Raw genomic sequence first — 23,469 nt, 5'->3', positions numbered from 1 at the left:
ACACAGTTGATTGGCTGATTATGTGAAGACTATATTTGTGTCTTTATAACTTCCACCCATTGCTCCTAATTCTGCCCTTTGAGGCCAAGGAGAATGAATTAGCTCTTCAAAAGATTAGAAAGAGCTATAATTCTGCCCCTAACCCTCATCTAAAATTTCTCCAATTCAAAATCCCCATTTCCTTCAAGTCCTATGTATGTAAGCTAGATCAAAGAGTAGGAGTAGTTTTATAGCCCTTTGGGTATAGTTCCAGGTTGTTCTCCAGAATGGTTAGATCAATTCACAACTTCACCAATAAGGCATTAGTATCCTGATTTTTCCACATCCTCTTCATCATTTGTTATTTTCTGTTTCTGTCATGCTAGCCTATCTGAACGGAGAAAGATGGTACCTCAGTTGTTTTGATTTACATTTCTCTAATCAGTAATGATTTAGAGCATTTTGTCTTGTGACTATTGAGAGCTTTTATTTCCTCTGAAAATTGTCCATTCATATGACTATATATCAAATGGAGAATAGCTCTTATTTTTATAAATTTGGCTAAGTTCCCTTTATATGAGAAATGAGTCCTTTATCATAGAAATGCTATTAACTTTTTCCAGATTTCCTACTTTCCTTCTAATTTTGGCTGCAATAGTTTTACTTGTGTAAAATCTTTTTTTAATTTCACATAATCAGTTACCTATTTTACATCCTTTGATGCTTTATATCTCTTGTTTGGTCATAACTCTACCCTTATCCATAGATTTGACAGGTATGTTTTCCCATGCCCCTACTTATGGTATCATTCTTGGTTTCTAAATCTAAATCATGATTGACCTATTTTGGCATATGGTGTGAAATGTTGGTGTGTACTTAGTTTCTATCACATTTCTTTACAATTTTCCCAGCAATTTTTATTTAAAGTCAAGTTCTTATTCCTAAAACTTTAAGCTCTGTTTATGAAATATAAGATTATTCTGGCTGTTTGATATTGCAGATTGTGTACCTAATCTATTTCATTGATCCCACCACTGTATTTTTTGGGCAATTCCATCAATTGTTTTGATCAATACCCTTTTATAACATAGTTTAAAATCTGGTACTGCTAGTGTATCTTCCTTCACATTTTTTTCACTGATGCCCTTGATATTCTTGACCTTTTGTTCTTTCAGATAAATGTATTACTATTTTTCTAGCTTTATAAAATAATTCTTTGGTAGTTTGGAGGGGTATGGCACTGAATAAGAACTTCTAGGTCGAATTGTATATTTTTATATTGGCTCAGCCTATCCATGAGCAGTTAGTATTGCTCCACTTGTTTAGTTCTGTCCTTATTTTGTAATATTGCAAAAACATTTTGTAATTGTATTCATGTGCTTCTTACATTTGTCTTGGGTTTGACAAGTATTTCATATGGTCTACAGTTATGTTAAATGGAATTTTCACTTTTTATCTCTTCCTGCTGGTTTTTGTTGGTAGTATATAGAAATGCTAATAATTTAGATAGATTTATTTTATATCCCACAACTGTATTAAAATCATTAATTGTTTCAACTTTTTGTTTTAAGTTGATTCTCTAGGGTTCTCTAAGTATACCATCATATCATCTGCAAAGAGTTGATAGTTTTGTTTCCCCATTGTCTGTTCTAATTTCTTCCATTTCTTTTTCTCCTCTAATTTTTTTTTACTATAACTATCATTTCTGGTACAATACTGAGTAATAGTATTGATAATAGATAACTTTACATCTTCCCTGGTCTTATTGAGAAGGCTTCAATGCTATCAACATTACATGTCATACTTGCTCTTGGTTTTAGCTAAAGGGTCCATTTATCTCTAAGCTTTCCGATGGTTTTAGTAGGAATAGTATTGTATTTTGACAAAAGTTTTTTCTGCGTCTATTGACATAATCATATGATTTTGTTATTTTTGTTATTGATCTCAATTATGCTTATCATTTTCCTACATTCCTAGTGTAAATCTCATCTGGTCATAGTGTATGATTTTTGTGACATATGACTATAGTATCATTGCTAGTATTTTATTTAAAATGTTTACATTCATATTCATTTGGGAAACTGAACTATAATTTTCTTTCTCTGTTTTAAATGTATCTGGTTTAGGCATCAAAACCATATTTGTGTGTAAAAGGAATATGGTAGGATCCATTTTTGGGTCCTTTTTTGCTCATTTAAAAAAATAGATTATATAGTTTTAGAATTAATTGTTCTTTAAATGTTTGGTAGAATTCACTTGTAAATGCATCTGTTGCTGGGTATTTTTTTCTTAGGGAGCTGTTTTTTGGCTTGTTTGTTTTTTCCCCATAAGGTAGGATTAAGTATTCTACTTCTACTATTAATCTAGAAAGTTATTTTCTTGTAAATATTCGTCCATTTCATGTAGATTGTCAGTTTTACTGGCTTATAAGTAGGGGAAATGTTTTCTAATAATTGTTTTTATTTCATTTTCATTGTGATGCATTCACCCTTTTTCATTTAGATACTGGCAATTTGGTTTTCTTTATTTTTTAAAAATCAAATTAACCAATGTTTTTCACATTTTATTTTTTTTAATGAAACTAGCATTTTATTTATTAATTCAATAATTTTTCAGGATTAAAATTTTGATATTTAATTCAAGATTTTAAATTTTTTCTTATGTTCATGTTTGATTAATTGAACTGTTCTTTCTCTCCCTAATTGATGTAAACATTTAAAGATATAAATTTTTCCCCTGAGTTGGCTGCATTTCTCAAATTTTGGAATGTTGTCTTATTGTCATCATTCTCTTTAATGAAATTATTCATTGTTTCTATGACTTGTTCATTGACCCACTCATTCTTTACTGTTAAATTGTTTCGTTTCCAATTAATTTTTAATCTATCCTTCCACAGTCCTTTCTTGAATGTAGTTTATTGCATTATAGTCTGAAAAGGGTACATTTGACATTTATTTTTTTCTCCTTTTGATTGTAAGATTTTATGCCCTATTATATGGTCAGTTTTTGTGAAGATACCATATAAAACTGAGAAAAAAGTATATTCCTTTTAATTCCCATTCAGTTTTCTTCAGAGACTCATCATATCCTTTCTAATTTTTTATTTTATTTTATTAATTTAGCTCTGAGAAGAGAACATTGAGGTGACCAAATAATGTAGTTTTACTATCTATTCCCTCCTGTAAGTTATGTAACTTTTCCTTTAAAAATCTGGATGCTGGAGCAGCTAGGTGGTGCAGTGGATAGGGCACCAGCCTTGAAGTCTGGATGACAATATGACCTCAGACACTTAACACTTCCTAGCTGTGTGACCCTGGGTAAGTCACTTAATCCCAACTGCCTCAGCAAAAAAAAAAAAAAAAAAAAAAACATGGATGCTATGCCATGCCATTTGGTGGATAGATGTTTGTATTCATATTAATTCATGGTCTTTGGTGCATTTTAGCAAGATGGAAATTCCCTACTTCTTTATAATTTGATCTTTTTTTGCTTTCACTTTTGCTTTATCTGAGATCCTAATGACTACTCCTGCTTTTTTTTTAAAACTTCAGCTGAAGCATAATAGATTCTGCTCCAGCCCTTTATTTTAATTCTCTTTGTGTTTCTTCATTTCAAGTGATTTTTCTTGTAAACAGTGTATTATTGCTTTATGGTTATTAATCCATTCTGCTGTTTTCCCGTATTATGGGTAAATTCATCCCAGTTACAATCACAGATATGATTAATGATTTGGTATTTCCTTCCTTATTTTCTTCTGTTTATTCTTCTCTCTCTCTCTCTCTCTCTCTCTCTCTCTCTCTCTCTCTCTCTCTTTCTTTCTTTTTTTTTTAAACATAATCTCAATATAATTGATTTACTCCTGGGTTCTTTTTCTGTCTAGGATCATTTTAATTGCCCTAATAATGATAAAGTTCTTTGGAGTAACATCTATCATCTTCCCATCTAGAATGCTAAATAGCTTAACCTTATTGAGTCTCTTCTTATTTCTTTTATGTTTATCTTTTGATGCTTCTCTTGAATCTTGTTTTGAAAATCTGTTCATCTCTAGTCTTCTTCTCTGGAATTCTTGAAATTCTCTATTTTATTAAATATCTATTTTCCCCCCTGAAGGATTATACTCAGTTTTGCTGGGTGGGTTATTCTTACTTGTTACCTCAGCTCTTTTGATTTCTGACATATCATAATTATAGTCTTCCATTCCTTTAAGTTGATAGCTGCTAAGTCTTGTGAATTCCCAATTATAGCTTTATAGTAGTTGAGTGCTTTCTTTGAGAATGCTCGAAGCTGTCTCTAGACATTAGACATAGAGCCCTAGAATTAATTATAATATTCCTGGGAGTTTTCATTTTGGGGTCTCTTTCAGACTGTGACCAATGATTCTTCCAATTTCTATTTTACCCTCCAATTGTGACAATAGACACCCTAGGATGTCAGGGAAGCTTTCCTTGACTATTTTTTGAAATATGATGTCTATGTTCTTTCTTTGATCATAACTTTTAGGTAATCTCCTAATGCTTACATTATGTCTCCCCATTACATTTTTTCAGGATTGCTTGGGGTTTTTTTTGGATAAGATATTTCACATTTTCTTCTGTTTTTCATTCTTTTGGCCGTTTTATTGTTTCTTGAAATCTTATGGAGTCATCAGCTTTCACGTGCCTAACCCTAATTTTTAAGGAATTATTTTCTTCAGTGAATTTGTATTCCTCTTTTCCCATTTGGTCAATTCTATCTTTTAAGATGTCATTTTCTTCAGTATGTTTGGGGCCTCTTTTGCCAAGTCTTTAAATGTCTTCTCATAGTTTCTTCCTTTACTCTCATTTCTTTACCCAGTTTTTCTTCTATCACTCTTAATTGAATTTTTTAAAGCTTTTCCAGAATTTCTTACTGAGTTTCTGTCTGGTTCACATTTTTTTTCATTAACACTGGTTTTCCTGAGTGCCTGGAATTCTCTCCCTCTTTAACTCTACTTGCTGGTTTTCCTGGCCACTTTCAAGTCCCAGATAAAATGTTATCTTTTACAGGAACCTTTTCTTCCTCCTTCCCTTACTGTTAGTGCCTTCCCTCTGTTAATTGTCTCCAACTGATCCTTGATTGTATTACTTGGTTGTATATAGTTGTTTCCATATTGTCTCTCCCATTAGAAAGTTCCTGACATGAACAGGAGATGAACTCTGAGGCGCAGAGGCCTCTATAAATAATAATGATAACAGTTAATATATATATGTATATATATGAATATAGTACTTTGAGGATTGTAAAGCACCTTATTTGATCCTGATAGCAGGACTGGATGGAGATTTGGGAGGAGGGAGAAGGGGCACATGGTGCTGTTTCTGAGCTCTGGTGTTTACAGGCCCATTGCTGTAATTAGTCAGTGAATGATACAGCTGATGGAGTTGGCAGGACTCTTATCCACAATAATCATCCCTTTTGATGGAAGATGTAGAGATGGAATAGTGGTTGGTGTTAGGTGACATTGTTATTCCTGAGGCTCTTGGATCATAATAGTTATAATAATAATAGCTAACACATAGTACCTACTATGTGCCAGCCAATGTAATCAGTGTTTTACAAAAATTATCTCATTTGAACCACGCCACAGTCCTATGTGTGCTATTATCATAGTCATTTTACAGATGACAAAACTGAGTCAAATGGAAGTCATATGCCCCAAATCATTTTGTTAGTAAGTATGTGAGGGCACATTTGAACTCAGTTCTTCTTGACTCCAAGCCTGGTCTTCTATCGATTGTATCACTTAGTAACTCCCCTTGGTTCTAGTAGTAGAATGAAATCCCACTCCTGATTTCTGCTACTAAGGATATGCTTGTTTTCTTACCCAGTAATGCCACCATGCCACTACTGTTTCAGTAAAGGAATGGCTCAAAATCCATAAAAAGTGGCTAGTGGTTCTCTTACCTTGCCCCTTGGGATTGATCACCATCACCTCCAATGCATGGCCAGTGATGGATAGGGTGGAAGGGAGAGGGGAAGGAAGAAGTAGGAGCAAGTTAATGGATCGAGGGGATGCGTGGGAACTTGAATATTTTGCAAGAACAACTTTTCCTTCATAGAACCAGTCTCGGGCCAAATGAAGTAGGCAGAATTCCTCTTTGATATCTGAATTCTCCCCAAAGGCTGTTGCTCCCTGTGCCCTGTCAGCCAGTGGATCTACTGAGTTATGAGGAGTCCTTCCAACCAAATGCAAACCTATAAATAAATGAACATGTCAGTATGAGTATGAGAAGCAGCATGGCATAGTGGAGAGAAGGTTAACTTTGAAGTCAGGAAAGCTTGAATTCAAGTCCTGCCTCAGACATAGACCAGCTGTATAATGCTGGGCAAGTCCCTTAGGCCATGGCTTTTTTGAGTCACAATTCTTTTTCACCTGAGAAATTTTTACATGACCTCAGGTGTTATAGGTATATAAAGTAGGCATACAAATCAAACATTTACTGCTAATAAATCATTATTTTGCACTCCCCACATTCAGTTACAAGACCCCATGTGGGATTGCAACCTACAGTTTTTAAGACTCTGGGCCTTAAACTACCAGTGTCCCCTGGCAGCTTTCTGTGGTTTTACGTATGTAGGTTTGTATAGTGCATAATCCTCATAGTGATGGAATCACAGGCCAGGAAAGCTACTATTATGTATACATCTGACAACTTCTTTGATCCTAGTATGAGTTCTTCATACTTGATACAATTGGGAAAGAGTGGTCTAGCTCATTGGAAAAAATCTCATGTGGAACTTTCGTTAAGGCAGGAGTGGAAGGGCAGCATCTTGGCCAGTCTAGATGGAAAAGGTCACCTTTCCAATCCACCTTTTAAATGAATCTCTGTCAGTATGACTGGCTCTACTTCAGGCTAGAGTGATCTTTCTCTGAAAGCTCATACAGTACCAGACTGAGCCTTGACACTTTGCAATTGTTTTTGTCTCATGCTAAATCCCATTGACTCATAACAATTTGTACTGTACAATATTATGACAAGATTTTGTCTTGGTCATTCAATCATTCAGAATTGTAGATCCTAGTAAATAAACCCTCTCTCTTAACCAGTTCACAGATTTCACAAATCATTACTTTATTTATGATTCTTTGGCTCAATGTATTGTTAGCTGAATAAAGAACCTGTACATGGCAACAACAAGACTATGTGATGATCAGTTCTGACGGATGTAGCTCTTTACAACAATGACATGATTCAGGCCAATTCCAATGATCTTATGATGAAGAGAGCCATCTACACCCAGAGAGAGGGCTGTGGGGACTGAGTGTGGATCACAAGATAGTATTTTCACGCTTTCTGTTGTTTTTTTCTGAAATTTTGTTTCTTTCCTTTTCCTTGTGCAGTCTGATAAATGTGGAAATATGTGTAGAAGAATTGCACATGTTTAATGTATGTTGGATTACTTGCTGGGGGTGGGGGAAAAATTTGGAACACAAAATTTTGCAAGGGTGAAGATCGAAAATTATCCATACATATATTTTGAAAATTAAAAAAAAAAGATGTAAGGAATATGTTTGTTTTAATTTCTATCATTAGAGTGGACAGTCTTAGCTAATTCCAAAGGGCCCTTTTGTCAAGCTCTTATTTGAAAAGCATATTACTACATAGAGCTCCAGGATATGGTGTCTTTGTATTGAGGCTAACAGCCATTCCTCTTTTGCTTTCTGGTGCATTTCTAATCTCTGAGTGCATCACCTCCCTGGCTTTGTCGTCTCCGTTGAACACTGCTTCCCGCTACCTACTTCTGGGCTTCGTCTTTTCAGCGCTATCTGCATCTCTGATATGCTGAGGTGTGACTAGAAAGCCTCTTTCTGACTAGAATAAGCTGACAGCCCATTCATTATATCCAGAAACTAAGAACTGCTATATTGAAAGCATGTAATCAATAAGTATGAACACTCAGATCTAAGCTACAGACTTCCTGTCTTCTGTATTTGGCCTACTGCTTTCCCAAGGACTCTACTTCAGTCCCAGATCTAGTCACCCTGCCTTTGGACACTTCACTCCACAACTTTTCCATGAAGCCTTCCACCGTCTCCCACCCAGCCTTCCTTCATTCCCATTGATTGAAGCTGCAAACAATCATGAACCTGTTGTGAATGGGCCGAGTACAAATGTGTTATATAATCTCAACTGAAACTCACTGATGCAAGTTTTCCATTCTTTTGTAACATCCTAAGTGATTCATTATCCCATTCACTACAGCAGCTTTGCAAAACTACTTTATCTCTCCTCCAGCCTTCCCTAGCACCCTTTCCCCCACTCTCTCGACTGAGAAATTTTGCTTTTACTTCATGAGAAAAAATGAAGACCTGCCTTCCTGCTCATTTCCCACCATTCATATATCTTCTCTCGCCATATTCTCCCTCATCCATGCTTTGCCTAAAGACAAGACGATTCTCTTTGCCAAGGCAAACTCCTTTAAGTGAATACTTGATTCCATCCCTTCTCATCTTCTCTATCCATTCTGTCACTAATCTTCAATATTACCATGTCTAGTTGCTTCCTTCTTGCCTATAAACATGCTCATGTCTCTAACATCCTTAAAAACCCTCACAAGATCTAATTATCCCTACTCGCCACCATCTTTTCTCCTCTCCTTAGCAAAACTTCAGAAAAGCATCTAAAATAGATGCCTTCACTTCCCCTCTTCTCACTCTCCTCTTTCTTGGCTCTCCTCTATACGGATTCTGACCTTATCCTCAGATTGAAACTGTTCTCTCCAAGGTTACCTTTGATCTCGCAATTACCAGATCTACTGGCTTCTCACTTCTCATGCTTCTTAAGCTTTCTGCAGCTTTTGAGGATCATGTTCTGGATACTGTCATGATAGTTCTTTCTCTTATTTCTCCTCCTGAGCATTCCTTCTCAGTCTCCTTTTCTTCATCTTTATCCAGGCTCTCCCGATCACAGATAGGAAACATACCTTCCTCCTTTCTCCTTGCATTTTTATGTTAGAATTTATTTTTAAATTTCTATTTATTCGGAGCTAATTGTGATATATGGTGCAAGTTGGTGATCAAAACCTATTTTCTACCAAAAGTACTTCTAGTATTTTTTCAGCAGTGTGTATTGAATAAGGGCATCCTTCTACGAGAAGCTTGTCTTTTGGGATTTATCAAACTCTGGGCTACTGTGCTAGATTAATTTGGGGTCTTGTTTATGCATTCTCTTTCTACCTGACCTACTTTTGTATTTTTTAAATCATACTTCTAATGCGTACTAATTTTTAATATAGCTCGAGGTCTGATAATAATAATAAATAATCCTGTATTTCCTTTTTTAAAAATAATTTCCTTTGTGATCCTAGACCTTTTGTTCTTTCACGTGAATCTTTTTTCTGATTCTATTGATCATCCTCTCGGAAATTTAGTCTAAGTATATAATTAATTTAGTTAATACCATGATATTCTTAATATTGACATGACTCAACCACTAATGATGAATGATTCTCCCATTATTTGAGCCACTGTAAAGCATATGTAAAAAGGGTGTCCAAGACTACTCAACCTCAATTAACATGAGCTCTGTGCCTTGATACCTTTATCAGATGAGAACATCTCTTTGGGTTACAGAATCAGTCAATCAACAAAATGTTTAAACTAAGCACGAACAAGGTCTATACACTTCTATCAATCAACCAATGAAAGGCATAAACTAGTTTTGAATAAGTTCTTAATCACTTTGAGAGCTCTGATGTATCAAGTGTTCTTATTGCACCTGCTTAGTAAATACCCCAACTAAAGCTAATTAACTCTGATGGGAGAATTGATCATCAATGGCTAGTAGGTAGGATTGGAGCTCGTAAACAGTAGTATTAGAGAAGTCCAAGTCCTTCGAGTCACCCTTAGAATCCTAAGAGGAGTAAGCAGGCACTCTGTGGGGACCCAGTCTGCTAGTACTAGCGGAAACTGAGAAGTAGTCTTGGAGGGGATGTTGGTTACAAGTGTTTCATATTAGCATTTAAATAAGTTCTGAGTATATTTTGATAGATTGACAGTCACATGTTTTACATTTTTGTGTTTATTTTAAATGGAATTTTATAATATCAGATTGGAAGTTCAGATGTAACCTCTGGACTGGACTGACTCTGTGAACCTAAGCAAGCCACTGAACTTCTTGATCCCCGGGAATACTTTTTAAGAATATAAGTTGTAGAGAGAGAAGTTACCGACCTGCATCAGTAGATGGTGTTTACTCACCTGGAACTTCTGGCCAACTGTAAAATCACAGATCTATTCCCTATCCCTATAGAAATGCTGAATATTTATTTTGAATCCGGCTTTTTTACTGGTCATATTTACTGGTCATATTTTATAGATTTTTCAGGCATTGTCTAAGTAAATCCCGGGATGAGTTTGTCTCTTATTGGCCAGTGTTTACACCTTTGATTTCTTCCTCTTTCTCTTATTACTACAGCCCGCGTTTCTAGAACTAAGCTCAAAAGCTTTGGGTTAGAGGAGGCATCCTCCCCTTTACTCCTTTACTCACTGGGAAAGTTTCTAGGACCTCCCCATTGTAAATAATCCTCAATCTTAGATTTGGATATTACCTCTAAGTCCCTTCCCCGTCAGTGTTTTTAATGGCTATAACATATATGGATCCTGTATTCTATCAAAGGTTTGATTCCATTTAGTGGTTGAACCATGTGGATTTGAAAATGATTTCTATCACATGTTGGCTTAACTTGATCACAGTGCATAATTTTTGGCTTTGTTGTAAGGCAAGTGTTACAATTTTATTTGTAAAATTTTCATAAATGAAGTTAAGTAGCAATTTTTATTTCTTAATTGTTAAGAATAATTTTTGGAACATAGGTATTTGTTGCTCTTTAAATACTTTATAGAACTTGCATTTAAATTTGTCTGCACCTTTGTTTTTTCTTTGTTTGAGTTGGTTTTGGATTTATATAAAACTTTTTCCCCACTCACTTTGAAATATTCAGGCCCTCTTTCATTAAGTTGATTCATTTTTATGGTCAGAGCCTATTTTTGGTTATAATTTTATCTGTTGACTATTTTTCCAAATGGGAGGTACCATCCCACTATCTGAGTCTTCTCTTCCCTAGGCCAGACATCATCAATTCATTCAGCTATTTCTCAGATGGCATAATTTTCAGTCCCTTCTTCTCTCAGATGTGCCCAGATGCTTACTCTTACTAAAATGTAGCACCTAGAACTGCCCACACAACATTCCAGTTCCAATCAAAACTCAAGTTCTAGTGATAGCTGTGGCCCCCCAAAAAAGAAAAGAAAGGCATCAGTGAAACATTAAAAGAAATAGACATGAGGGCTGTTGGCTGCCACTTGAGGGAAGGTTCCTGGTCTCTTGAGCAGCTTCACCAAATTACCCCTGGTCGCAGGCGCTGCCGACTTCATTGCATCACACGGGATAGTCTCTCTAGTAGATTATCCAGACTGTGTGATGGTAAATCTTGACAAGCTGGACTTCTATGCAAGCCTGAAAAACCTGGAAATAAAAGGTTTTACTAACAAACAAAATTACTGGTTTATACAGGATGATATCTGAATCTCACTTCATGTAACTATGCTTTGTAACTCAGAAGATTGAGTGCTACATTTTGCAACTCAAGCTTATCTTTCACTGGTTTGTGCCCTGACATTTACCTATGTCAACATTTATGGTACCTATATTTTGGTGAGTGTTGCTCATGAAGCCAGAGTAAAGAAATTCATTTACGTGAGCACTGATAAAATACGTGGAGGTAGCCTTGATGAGGAGTTTGATGAGCTGAGGGGTTACAAACCCCTATGCATCATCTGATGCAGCTCCAGAAGGTCTTCTATAGTCTTACTGGGAACAGTCTAAGTTTCCACTTGTTAGCGCAAAGAACAGTAATGTTTATGAACCACATCAATATCCAGGAAAGGTTATTCCAAGATTTTAATCTTTATTGCAACACGACAGAAAAGGTTACATTCATGGTTCAGGACTCCAAAACAGAAATGTCCTTTAAGCTGCTGACATAGTAGAAGCTTTTCTTGTTATCCAAAAAACGGGAAACCAGGTGAAATTTATAAAATAGGACCCGACTTTATCTGGTTCTACTCACTCCTGCTCCGCATCAAGTCACATGAGACTTCCCAATTTTCTCTGTAGTCACCCATTTCAACATTTCTTATGGTATAAGATTATTCTATTACATTCATGTACTACCTTTTATATTATACTATGAATATATATGAATATACATTATATTCATATACTACCTTTTAAGCCATTTCTCTATTAATAGGCATACCTTTAATTTTGACCACTTGGTCACAACAAAAAACCCAGCTGTGTGGTTTGATGTGGTTCATAAATATTCTGCACATATGGGTCCTTTTTATTTCTTTGACCTCTTTGGGGTTCAGTCTTCATAGTGGTATTGCTGGGTCATCGAGTATGTATATTTTAGTAATCTCATGGGCACAGTTTCAAATTGCTTTCCAGAATGACTACAACACTTGAGGGCTCTCCCCACAGTGAATTAATTTGTCTATTTTTCTGTATTTCATCCCATATTTATCTTTTTCTTTTATTGTCACTTAGAATGACTGAGTTGATGATTTTAATTTGGATTTTTTAAATTTGCATTTTCCCAATTACTAGTGATTTGGAATATGTTTTTATCACTAATGATAGCTTGGATTCCTTCCCTTGAAAACTCATTCATAAAATTTAGCAATTTTTCAACTGGGGAATGGCTCTTTTTCGTGAATCAATTTCTTATCTATCTTGGTAATGAGATCTTTATCAAGGTAGTTTGTGGCAATGATTTTCCCCCAGTTAACTCTTTTTTTTCTCATTTTAACTGAGTGGTTTTATTTATGCAGAAGCTTTTAAAAATTTTTTTGAGAATTAACATTGAATATTTTACCTTCTGTATTCTTATTAGCGTGCCATTGTGATTGTTAATATATACATTGTTCCCTGAATCTGTTTACTTCCCTTTGGTTATAAAAGGCTTACCAAGTTTTTTTTTTTTCTTCTAAAACACTCCCCTTCATAATATCTTATACATTTCTTAGTATTACCTCACATAACTATACCATATCTTGTTTATCTATTACCTTATTGATGGGTGACGGTGGTGTTCAGTTGTTTCAGTTGTGTCCAACTCTTCATCATGTCATTTAGGATTTTTATGGTAAAGTTACTGCAATAGTTTGCCTTTTCTTTCTCCTGCTCATTTTTACAGATAAGGAAATTGAAACAGGATTAAGTGACTTACCCACAGTCACGTAAGTAGTAAATATCTGAGATCAATTCTGAACTCAGATTTTCCTGACTCCAAGGCACTCTACCCATTGTTTCATCTGGCTGCCTATTGGTACCCCTCAGTTTCCAATTCTTTGCTACCACAAAAAGAGCCACTATATAATGTGTGTGTATGTATGTATGTATGTATGTGTGTGTGTATATCTATGTACTTTTCCTCTTTGTTTTCTTTTATGTGTAAACATAGCTGGATCAAAGGATATGCACAGTTTAATATCTTCATAGGCATAGTTGCAAATTGCTTTCAAGAATGGTTGGGCCAGTCAATGAGTCTACCAACAGTGCATTAATGTGCCTGTTTTCTCATAGCTCCTCTGGCATATGCCATTTTCCTTTTCTTATCATTTTCATCAGTCTGAGGGTATGAGAGGGAACCTCAAAATTGTTTTAATTTGCATTTCTCTATTAGTCATTTAAAACATTTTTGCGTATAGCTACTGTTAGCTTGAATTTCCTTTGAAACCACCTCTTCATATCCCCATTAACTGGGGATCTAATCAATTTGACTTGGTTTCCCATATAGCTCAGAAATGAGACCTTTATCAGAGAAATGTTCAATAAAAACATTCCCCCACAATTTTCTGCTTCTCTTCTAATATTAGCTGCATCTGTTTTTTGTGCAAAACCTTTTTAACTTTAATTGAAATTGTGCATTTTCTATTGTGAGCCTCGTTATCTCGTCTATCCATGAACTCTTCTCCTATCCATAGAACTGGCAGGTAAATTCTTCCATCGTCTTTAATTTGTTTAGGATGTCATCTTTTAGGTTTAAATCGTATACCTATTTGGACCTTGCCACGGTGTATGATGTGAGATATTGATCTATATGTAGTTTCTGCCAGATTGCTTTGCAGTTTTCCAATCAGTTTTTTAGCAGATAGAAAGTTCTTGTCCCACTAGTTTGGATCTTTCAGTTAATGCTAATTTACTATGCTTGTTTGCTTCACTCTATTGTTACCGAATTGTGTACCATGGATCGACCACTTTTTTTCTTTTTGTTGTTACTGTTGCCATTTTAGGTGTCTGAATCTTCGGGGCCTTTTGGGGGGTGAGAAAAGGTTCTTGTCAAAGATAGGAAGTGGTTCCTGCCATTCTCCAGCTTATTTTCACAGATGAGAAAGGAACTGAGTCAGAGTTAAATGACTTGTCCAGGATCATACTGCTAGTGTCTGTGATGAGATTTGAACTCATGGAATAAAAGTCTTCTTGATTTCAAGTACAGTGCTCTATCCTCTGCACCACCTAGCTGTCCCTCCCTCTTTTTCTTCCCCGGTATGAAACTCTTTTATTGACTATAGCTTTGTGATGTAGTTTGAGATCAGGACTGCTAGGTCCCTTTCCTTCTCACTACCCTCCCTCCCATTACTTCCCTTGATATTCTTGGCCCTTTGTTCCTCCAGATAAATTTCATTATTTTTTCTAGCTCTACAAAGTAATCTTTTGGCACTGAATAAGTAAATTAATTCCAATAATATTGCCATTTTTATTACATTGGCAAAATGACCATTTCTCCAATTATGAAAATCTATATTTGTGTAGAGTGTTTTGTGCTTTTGTTCATGTTATTCCTGTATGTCTTGGCACGGACCACCAAGTATTTTGTATTGTCTGTGGCAATTTTGCAGTTTCTTTTTCTCTCTCTTCTTACTGGATTTTTTGGGTATATACAGAATTAAAGATGATTTGTGTGGGTTTATTTTATGTCTTACAACTCTGCTGAAGTTAATTATTTTAGAATTTTTCTTGAAATGGAAGGGTTCCCTATCTTTATATCCACAAAGAACGATACTTTTGTTTCCTCATTCTATATGCTTATTCTGTCAATATCTTTCTCTTGCCTTGCTACTATAGCTAGCATCTCTAGACATATCCTGAATAGTAATGGTGAACATCCTTGCTTACCCCTGACCTCTTTAGCAGGGCCTGGCCTTATCTCCATTACAATAATTCTCAGTTTGGGGGATACTCCTTATCATTTTAGAGAAAGTTCATTTATTCTAGTGCTCCTAAGGTTTCTAACGGGAATTAGTGTTGTATCTTATAAGAAGCTTTTACTACAACTAGTGATATAATCATATTTTTGTTGGTTTTTGGAATTAAATGGAAAAAATATTAATGGTTTATGAATATGAATTCAATCAGCCTTGACCTCTCTCCGTCCTCTTGTGCTGTTAACAATCATCTTCCCCAGGATACTCTCCTGATTCTCTTCATACATATTTTGACTACTAATTTTCCTTGGCTGTATCTTTAGGTGGTGTCTGCTAACCTGTGGTGTCTCTCAAGGCTCTTTCCTGGGCCCTCTTCATTTCTCCCTCTATACTGTTTCACTTGGTGATCTCATCAGTTCCCATGGATTCAATGATCAGCTCTCAGCAGATTATTCTCATTTCTATTTATCCAGCCCTTACTAATTTCCTAACTTCCCTTCTTAGGTCTCCAAATGTCCATTAGAGAGTCTCAAACTCAAATGTAAGCTTTCTTTCTTTCCCAAACCCTCCCTTTTCCTGTCAGTGGAATAACTAACCTTCTCCATCACCAATGCCTTCCTACTCCCAAGAGCAATCTGCTGTTAGGTCCTATCTATTCTACCTTTGCAATATCTCTTGTGTATACTTCTTTCTCTCTTCTGATACTCCAGCTGCCATGGTGCAAGGTTCTTGATCACCTTGTATTTCGATAAGCCTTCTGACTGGTCTGTCATCCTGAAGTCTCTTGACACTCACCTACCAATGGCATCCATATAGGCGTGTCTGTCTGTCTCTCTCTCTCTCTCTCTCTCTCTCTCTCTCTCTCTCTCTCTCTCTTTCTCTCTCTCTCTCTCTAATTCCAGTAGCTTACTATTGCCTCCTGGATCAAATCTCAAATTCTCGGCATGGCTTGTAAAACTCACTTACTCCTCTTCTCCCACTTTTGTGCCATCCCACCACCCACATTTCTACAGTAGAGCTCATTGCTGTTCTTTGCAATACCCTTCAGATTCCAGGCACTCTGTCTTCCATGCCTGAAGTGTTCTGCTTTACCTCCTGAGTTCCCTGGCTTCTTTCACATCTCTGATAAAATTGGTTTTCTGTAAGACAAGCTTCCTAGTCCGCTTTAGTGTTAGTGCCTTCCCTCTGAGACTTCCTCCAAATGACCTTGTATAAATCTTATTTGCAGATAATTGTCACCATGTTGTCTCTTCCAATGACTTTGTTCCTTGAGGACAGGGGCTCTTTTTGCCTTTATCATCTCAGTGTGCCGTGCCTAGCATAGGGATTTAGCAAATGCTTATTGATTTCTAAAACCATTGGTGAAGGTGCTCTCCATTCCAAGTGATCATGGGAACAACGTGGCTCAAAACTTTTATTTCCCATACCACCCCCAATGTAGAGCAATCCATCCTTGGGAACTTCTTCCTCACTCTTAGCATGGGCTGTGTTTATTCTCATCTGTGTCTTTTCTCATACTATTTCTATTGCCTGAGATGTTTTTCCATTCCTTCTGTGCTCTTTTCTTCAATTAGATATTTTCTCCAAAAATAAACAAAAATCCATTTTCTTTGGAACTTTCTTTACCTCCCTCTTTAGCCTTTATTAAACACTTTCTCTGCCTTTCTATGAGAATTACAATCGCAGCTATAACTGTTGCCTCTCGAACACTGCTACTTTATTATGCCTCCGTTTCTTAAATGTCCCTGTTATTAGAGGGGAGATTGATGGGGAACTGTGAAAGGACTGGAGGTGTTCAATTGGAGTATTTTCTCTCCAGCTAGTACAAAACAGAGTGGATTTAATCTTTGACACTCCAGGGGAAGTGAGGTGGTTTAATAAAGGAGGTCCTCAGTTCACTTGATATTGGGTATCTGTGCAGAAGACTGTTCATTTAAGTTGTATGAAAATGGAGTGGATTGCATGTTGGAAGAGTGAGTTCATCACCAGGAATTATTTCTGCAGTAGGAGGAGAATCGTTACTGACCACCAGTCAGTGATTCTGTACGCTAATTCCTTTCCACAGAATACTGACCCAAGTTGGCTTGGAACCCTGACAAGGAGTTTAGGAATCACTTTCCCTCCTCAGTTTTCCTTAGACCATACTTGCTGGTGTAACGTGGGGCATCTGGGTGGATGGTATAGTAACTAGAGTTGGAAAAGCCCCTTTCAGATTTCTTCTCTGACTTGCCAGTCAGGTGAGCCTAAGGAAATAAATCACTTCCACTTAAGCAGCTAAGACACAGCTACTAAGTTTAAGGGAGATTGTGATCTATACGGGACCTTGACACAGACACATTTAAGGTGGTGTTGGGGCCAGGTCAAACTGGCTCATTAAGAGTTGGCTGTTAAATCTGCTTTGTCAACCTTTACACCTTGGAAATTGGCAAAGGGTATACAAATCAAGATTTGATTTATTGTTGATTGTTAGACTTAAGAAAGTGAGGAACAAAAACTTTTAATAATATAGTTTAACTTTAAAAGTATGTTGTATATGCATTTGTCTTATTTTAGTTTTGGTTTTTTTTTTTTTTTTGAAGAGAAGTAGTCGTTAAACATCTACCAGCATATCCTTATATGTACACCTGCGTTCGTGGCATCTCCCATGTTAGAATGTAAGCCCTCTGAAGCAAAGACTGCTTTGTTTGGGTCATCGTACCCCTACGACATAGCACGGGCCGGTGTCGAACAAATGGAACAATTGACGCTCGGATTTCAAAGTCAATGAAAGATTTTTTTTTAATACTGCATTTTAAGCGAGAACATCTTAACAAAGAAGGGGTACTTTAACTTAATATGGTACAACAGAGAAACCATACGTAAAAGTTTCTAGGATCTAACACTCTACTGCATATTCATGTTTTCACTGGAAAAGACCAAAAGCCAAGCTGAACTGAGCATATAAAGCATCAATTATAACCATAGGACTTCAGCTGGTTAAGATTAATTAAGCTCACACAGTATTCGCATCATTCATCAAATCGAAAGGGCATTTTTATGCCTTTTTTTTTAAACGTACACATATTTCTCTGCAAAATGTAGTATATATGGAATATCTGCTTCAGTAAACAAAGCTTAATTTATAAACACAATTGAAACAGCTCAAGGGTGAATAGTTTTGGCGCTAAACTGGACTTAGGATTTGCACATAGGTAAAGCCAGCGGGGACCATTAGGGCCGATTAATAAGGGTTGTGCCACTGCTAGACAGTAATAGCTACCTCCTTAAGGGGGGGGCAAATAAAAGGTTAGTTCTCTTGAAGGAATAAATCTCATATGTACTTAAAAAGACTAAAACTTCTAGAGGAGAGGGGGTCTACAAATGATCAATTGCAACAGGCTTGGTTTGGCGTGAGCGGCTTACAAAAAGCTTTCGATGTTGCAGTATTCAATGCAGCCAACGTCTTCAAGTTTCATGCTACAATTTCTGTTCTTCACATAGCACTGAAGGCATCAAAGGTAACAACTTAACGAACTAGATAGCTTCAGATAATGGATGGCATGTGTATGGATATATTCTTATTAGAAATTTCCTTCAGTACATGACGGGAGGCTTGATGTACACCTGGCTCTCTGAAAGGGGAAAAACAATATGGAAAAAAGAAAGGAGTTAAGGAAGTCTCATAGTTTGGAAGGAATATTCCAGCACAGTGCTACTTAAGAGTTGACACCCGTTTTTTCCAATTGTGTAATCTGGGACTCGCTGAAGGTGGACTCTGAGACCAGGTCAACATAACATGGAGGAAGAAGCATTTCAAAGAATGATCGGGTATCCAACTGGTTAACCTGGACAGAGGCACATTCGAGGTAATGCGGTGGGTGGAACATGAAGCCTGGAGTCAGAAAGATCGGAATTCAAATCCGACCTCTGACCTTTATGTCATGCGGGACCCCGGCACAAGTCACTTGTGCTTCATCTGCATCACCTCTGCTTCACTTTTTCAGTCGCATAACAATACCAAAGACTTTGCAGAGTCAGTGTGAGGATCAAATGAGCTGATATTGGCCAGCCACTCGGCACAGTTGCCCAGCAGAGAGACCAAATGATACATCTTTGTAACTTTCCTATTTTCTCCCATCTGTCATGTCATCGCATTAATGGGCCCTTTGCCTAAAAGTTATGAATCAGCCAGTCAATTTTCCAAATATTTTCCAAATACTGCCTGCCATCCACTATTTTCAAAGAGAGATTCTTCTTCTTTCATTAAGAGAATCTCATTGCTTAATGTTTAGGCACAGAAATGACGGCTCAAACCTGGCCTTGGGACTCTCGAGTATACAGCACCAACTCCTTGCGAGATGGAAGAACTCGTGATTCATATTGCTTCCCTTATATAGTTGAAGGACTTCAAAAATCATTAGCTGGCTTAGGATTTTAGTTTATTAAGCCCTCATCCCTAAAGGAAGTTATGTGGATTCAACAAGAAGAGGTTTTTACATTGGTGGGGCTATTGGGGGAAAAAACCTCATTGGTGGTGATCCTTCCTGATCCCCTCACAGCCCTCCATGAGCTCCTATTGACATCCACCAGTTTCTGTCTCGTATACTGAACAACAGGTACTCGGATTTCACGTGGGGATAAGACACATGGTTCAGTTTGTTAGAATGTATACTAAATGGAGCTAAGCACAACTAGTTTTGCTCTGTTCAAAGGACACATCGTGCGTGTGCGTGGCCATGGGGCCTTTGTTTCAGGGGATGCCGAGCGACTGGATATGGTTAAATCTCTAGAATCCATCGTCAACCTTAGGAAAAGTGAGGGGCCTGTGTGACAGATGGGAGTCAGTATTGTGCTTGATACAGGCCAAAGCCTGATGTGTCAATTTGATCAATGTTATTAGCTTTGATCGGAAGTTACCTTGGGGAAGAAGGGAAGGAAACCCTGCCCTTTGTGTAAACAGTCCTATAAATATGACTCTGTCTTCACAAGGAAAACTAGTATTATTAGGATTATAGCTTTAGAGAGAGAAGAGATTTTGGAGGTGAGCTAGTTTAAGTCCCTTCCCCCTTTACAAGTGGTGAAAGGGGGCCTGGAAAAATGAAGTCCAGGGGTACTCACCCAGGAATCTGAACTAAAAAGCTAGGGAATTCTGCATACTTTATTATCCATCACCAAAAATGAACAAAAACTTTGATACCAAGATGAGAGAAAAGAGGGTGTTCTGAGTGAACTATATTAGCCAGGGCCTTGAGCTGAATATTATAAATGATATTCAACTGAGATTCTCCTAAAGGGCACCCATTTAAAAGGCTCACAAGCAAAGCAAGCTTCTTGAGGCGTCCCCAGCACGGTGTCTGGCATCTGGGTGCCTGAGGAATGTTTGGTGGAGCAAATCCAAAGGAGAACAACCATTCGGGAAAGAAGAAGACGGTCCAAATGCATATCCGCTTTCTTTGGCCAAGCAGAATGGATTGAGAACTCATCACATGATGTGCTTCTTACTCCCAATCTGGAGGACGGTAGCAAGCTGTGATGAGTGTGAAGGCCGCTGTCTCGTGTTGACAGATCTCCCATTCCTCCTTTACATATGCCAATACTGACTCCTCTGAAGGCCAGAACCCATATTGACCCGCTGACTGACACTGCTCCTTGGAGCCATCTCCAAGTTTGCCACATTTCAATTTCAAAATGCATCTCCACTCTAATATGAGTGATTTATCATTTAGTAGTAGCTGTCAAAGTAAACTCCTAGATAAAACAAAAACATCTGGAAGCATAAACAGAGGAGAGCAGTAGCTGCATTTTAATCTAAGCCCTGCATGCTCTCTTCATTAGGAAGAGGAAACAGCTAATTAGGACACGGATGTTTCACGGTTTTCCGAGAGTTTCTGCTCCAGTTCGGAACAGAGATGCGCTAATGTGTATTCTGGATGTAAACAAGACTTAAGATCAGGGAGAGCCAGGAATAAGGCCTTTCCTGAGAGATGTGCTAAGTGGGGCCTGGGAGCAAGGACTCCCACTTGGGGACCTCTGAAGGACCGATTCTATGACTCGATGATTTGGAAGCCCAGTCTTTCTGATGGCAAATAGGAGGTTTTATTTGAAAAAAGCTGGTTATGTTTGTTTAAAAAAAAAAACAGAAAGAATAGACATTCTTCCCTTAGCACAGAACCGACTTGGCCCCAGGGCTTTTATTATGGGGAGGCAGTCAGTGTGTCCCCTCCATAGCCTCTTTTGAGGATCCCTATGAAGTAGCCCCAAGCGATGGGAATGTAAGACTTGCCTTCGGTAGCATGCCAGTGCTAGGCAGATAAGCCCAAGAACCCCCAAAAGGTCAGGGGGAGAAACGGGCCAAGATACAGTGGGGAGGAAGCAAGGGCAAGAGAAGGGGTCCCAAAATCACATGAATCCCGGGACAGGCCTTCCTCGCAACTACAGGGTCATAGATTCAGAGCTGAAAGGGATTTAAAGGTCCATCCAGTCCAAGAGGATCATTTGAGATGTGGCCATCGAGGCCCAGACAGGGGCAGAGTTCAGGTCACCCAGGTAGAAGGTGGCAGAGCTCTGGGCCCAGGTGCTGTTAACTGCACACCCTCCAGACTCAGCATCTCTGGATGAAGCCTGCCGTACAAATGCCACCTCTGCAAATCAGTGTTAATTAAGCAGGTCTGTCCAAGGGACATCAAAATGGAACGTCGGAATCAACGCACGTATCGAGGAGGCAAGAATTCATGCCAAGATAGCGCCTAGGACAGAAGTACTTAAGAGACCTCCCTGAGCTGCTAGGGAGCGCTCTTTGCTAGGAGGTGGGTCCTCCTAGCAAAGCCCTGGCTCCAAACTCTGGCAAATTTGATCTACAAAAACCCGACATGTTTTCTACTGTAGGGAGTGGTTGAGATTTTTCAGTTCTATAGAAAAATAGCAGCAGGCCACCAGGCTGGCACTCAGAATTGGAAACCTGACTTTCAACCCTACATCTCTGTCACTAAACCTCTCTGGGCTGCCATTTCCCCATCGATAAAATAGGGAGAATCATAGCACTCGCTTCTTTATGTTTTTGAGGATGAAAGGGCTTTGCTAACCATACCATACCATTTAATTGTCAGATATTATTTTCCTCATCATTATTTCCAATATGTCATATAGAGACATATATGTAAACATATATGTAATACATATAATATACATATACATGTATGCATATATATATATATATATATATATATATATATATATAATATATATATATATGATATTTACAATCCTTTACAATCCAAGAAGAGAACATAAAAGGAGACTTAATTTTTTTGTGGGACACCAGTTATCATCTCATGTTTTTATTCACTTCCCAAGTCGGACCTTATTCTTTCTATTTCCCTGCCCTTCTCTATCATGTCATCTCTCTAAACTCGCTTGAGTTCAGTAACAACACCCCATACTTCCTTAATTGCTTCTAGCCGGCCAACTCTTTGTAATCTGACCTCTTTCTACTTTCGGTAAACTTCAGAAAGCCCTTATGCCTCCATGAGATCAGAAATTCAATCCAATGGTGGAAAGGCCAGGGAATCATTTTCCCGGTAATGTCTGTAAGAGCTTTAAAAGCGAGATGTTCACTCGGAGAGACAGAGCATGTGGGCTACCACAGCCTGACCTTGTCCTTTCTGGGGGATGGTGGACTCTTCTCACACTCTGGAAACCAATTTCTAGAGCCCACCTGAAAGTGACACGATGGACTGAACATCGGTGGGAGGCAGAAAGGCCTTTTGGTTTGAAATGCAGCACTCTAATGGTGTAGGACTATTTGACCTCAGCCCATGGTCAGCACAAAGCGAAAAGTGAAAGGCAGCTCCAAGGCAGGAAGTGATTTGATCTAGTCTGTCTTCTCCCGCCTGACCTTCCTGTGCCCTACCCCTGCCCCCAAACTTTCATTAAGTCTAGGCCATCCATTGTCACCATCATCACATACACATTGCCTTACTTCACTTGCACCGTTTTCCTCCCTCTTTCAAGCCTTTTGTCTCTCCTCTCTGTAATCCACCCTCCCTAGAGCTGCCGAACTGCTGATGTTCCTTAAAGCAGAGGTCTGTCCGTAGTAGCCCTCTGTCACAGTCAGAAATTTTCAACGGCTCCACAACACTCTGATATCAGGCTGAAGAGTTTCTTAGTGTGTCTTCCAGCTACCCTTCTGATTATTTTACTGCCTCTCCTTGTCAGCTGGAGGCCTTTTTGGTAAGCTGGCCTGAAAACTGTGAGAACACATGATCTTCCCATCTCTTATC

At 37.9% G+C, this 23,469-nt stretch overlaps 1 protein-coding gene and 1 pseudogene across 2 annotated transcripts in view; one reads left to right on the top strand and one right to left on the bottom strand.

The window, feature by feature from the left end:
• Positions 1–6,487: 6,487 nt before the first annotated feature.
• Positions 6,488–12,116, top strand: LOC127543152 (dTDP-D-glucose 4,6-dehydratase-like; annotated as a pseudogene).
• A 5,847-nt stretch (positions 12,117–17,963) lies between these two features.
• DACH2 (dachshund family transcription factor 2) overlaps positions 17,964–23,469 on the bottom strand; it is a 430,511-nt gene continuing 425,005 nt past the window's right edge. For both annotated transcript variants that reach the window (XM_051969293.1, XM_051969294.1), the window contains one exon: positions 17,964–18,822. In XM_051969293.1, coding sequence (XP_051825253.1) covers positions 18,785–18,822 — 38 coding nt within the window. In that variant the 3' untranslated portion in view covers positions 17,964–18,784. The remainder of the gene's footprint in view (positions 18,823–23,469) is intronic.

This window comes from Antechinus flavipes, chromosome X (genome assembly GCF_016432865.1).
Source record: "Antechinus flavipes isolate AdamAnt ecotype Samford, QLD, Australia chromosome X, AdamAnt_v2, whole genome shotgun sequence".
NCBI lineage: Eukaryota > Metazoa > Chordata > Mammalia > Dasyuromorphia > Dasyuridae > Antechinus > Antechinus flavipes.
This window is presented reverse-complemented; position numbering and strand designations above follow the sequence as displayed.